We start from the raw sequence: 515 nt of genomic DNA, 5'->3' as shown, positions 1-515 counted from the left end.
AACTGTAAAGAGAATTCTAAAGAATGTTGGAATTGTGGCTATAATAATATGGCAGACACGCAACAAAATAATAAGATATGGTATAAAATATAAATAAATTGTCATACGATGTATCATATAGTGTAGTATACCTAGCAACCCTACGGGTGAAATAGGCCATGCAGGAGGATCTGGGCTCCTCCCCGGGCTGAGATCAGATCTTGTTTGATGCCTCAGCCTTGGACACCGAAAGGCAGAGAAGTCAATGAGGTGTCAGAGTGATCCGCTCTGGGGGATCTTGCCAGAAATCCACCTCTGATGTGCTGGGGAAGCTTGATGTACGATCAGGAAGGTGTCTCACTGAGGCACCTAGGCAACTGGGCACTGTCAGGAAAGCTGTTCATGAAGAGGCATCTCACTGGGGCACTCTAGTACACTCTGCTACAAAACCATCTGGGAAAAGGGGCTGCCTGGCATCGCCAGGGGCTGCTGGCTGCCTCTGGCTGCCGTACACTGCAGATACTGGATGCTGGAGA

The 515-nt window shown here is 48.3% G+C and overlaps 1 protein-coding gene across 1 annotated transcript in view; it reads right to left on the bottom strand.

The window, feature by feature from the left end:
- Positions 1–394: 394 nt before the first annotated feature.
- The window catches only part of LOC115297595 (60S ribosomal protein L23a-like), a 4,604-nt gene continuing 4,483 nt past the window's right edge, over positions 395–515 (bottom strand). The window contains exon 2 of the mRNA XM_029945783.1: positions 395–508. Within this exon, the coding sequence (XP_029801643.1) occupies positions 395–508 (114 nt within the window). The remainder of the gene's footprint in view (positions 509–515) is intronic.

The sequence above is a fragment of the Suricata suricatta genome, chromosome 8 (assembly GCF_006229205.1).
Source record: "Suricata suricatta isolate VVHF042 chromosome 8, meerkat_22Aug2017_6uvM2_HiC, whole genome shotgun sequence".
Classification (NCBI taxonomy): Eukaryota; Metazoa; Chordata; class Mammalia; order Carnivora; family Herpestidae; genus Suricata; species Suricata suricatta.
Note: the sequence above shows the minus strand (reverse complement) of the source record. Positions and strands in the feature narration are given on the sequence as shown.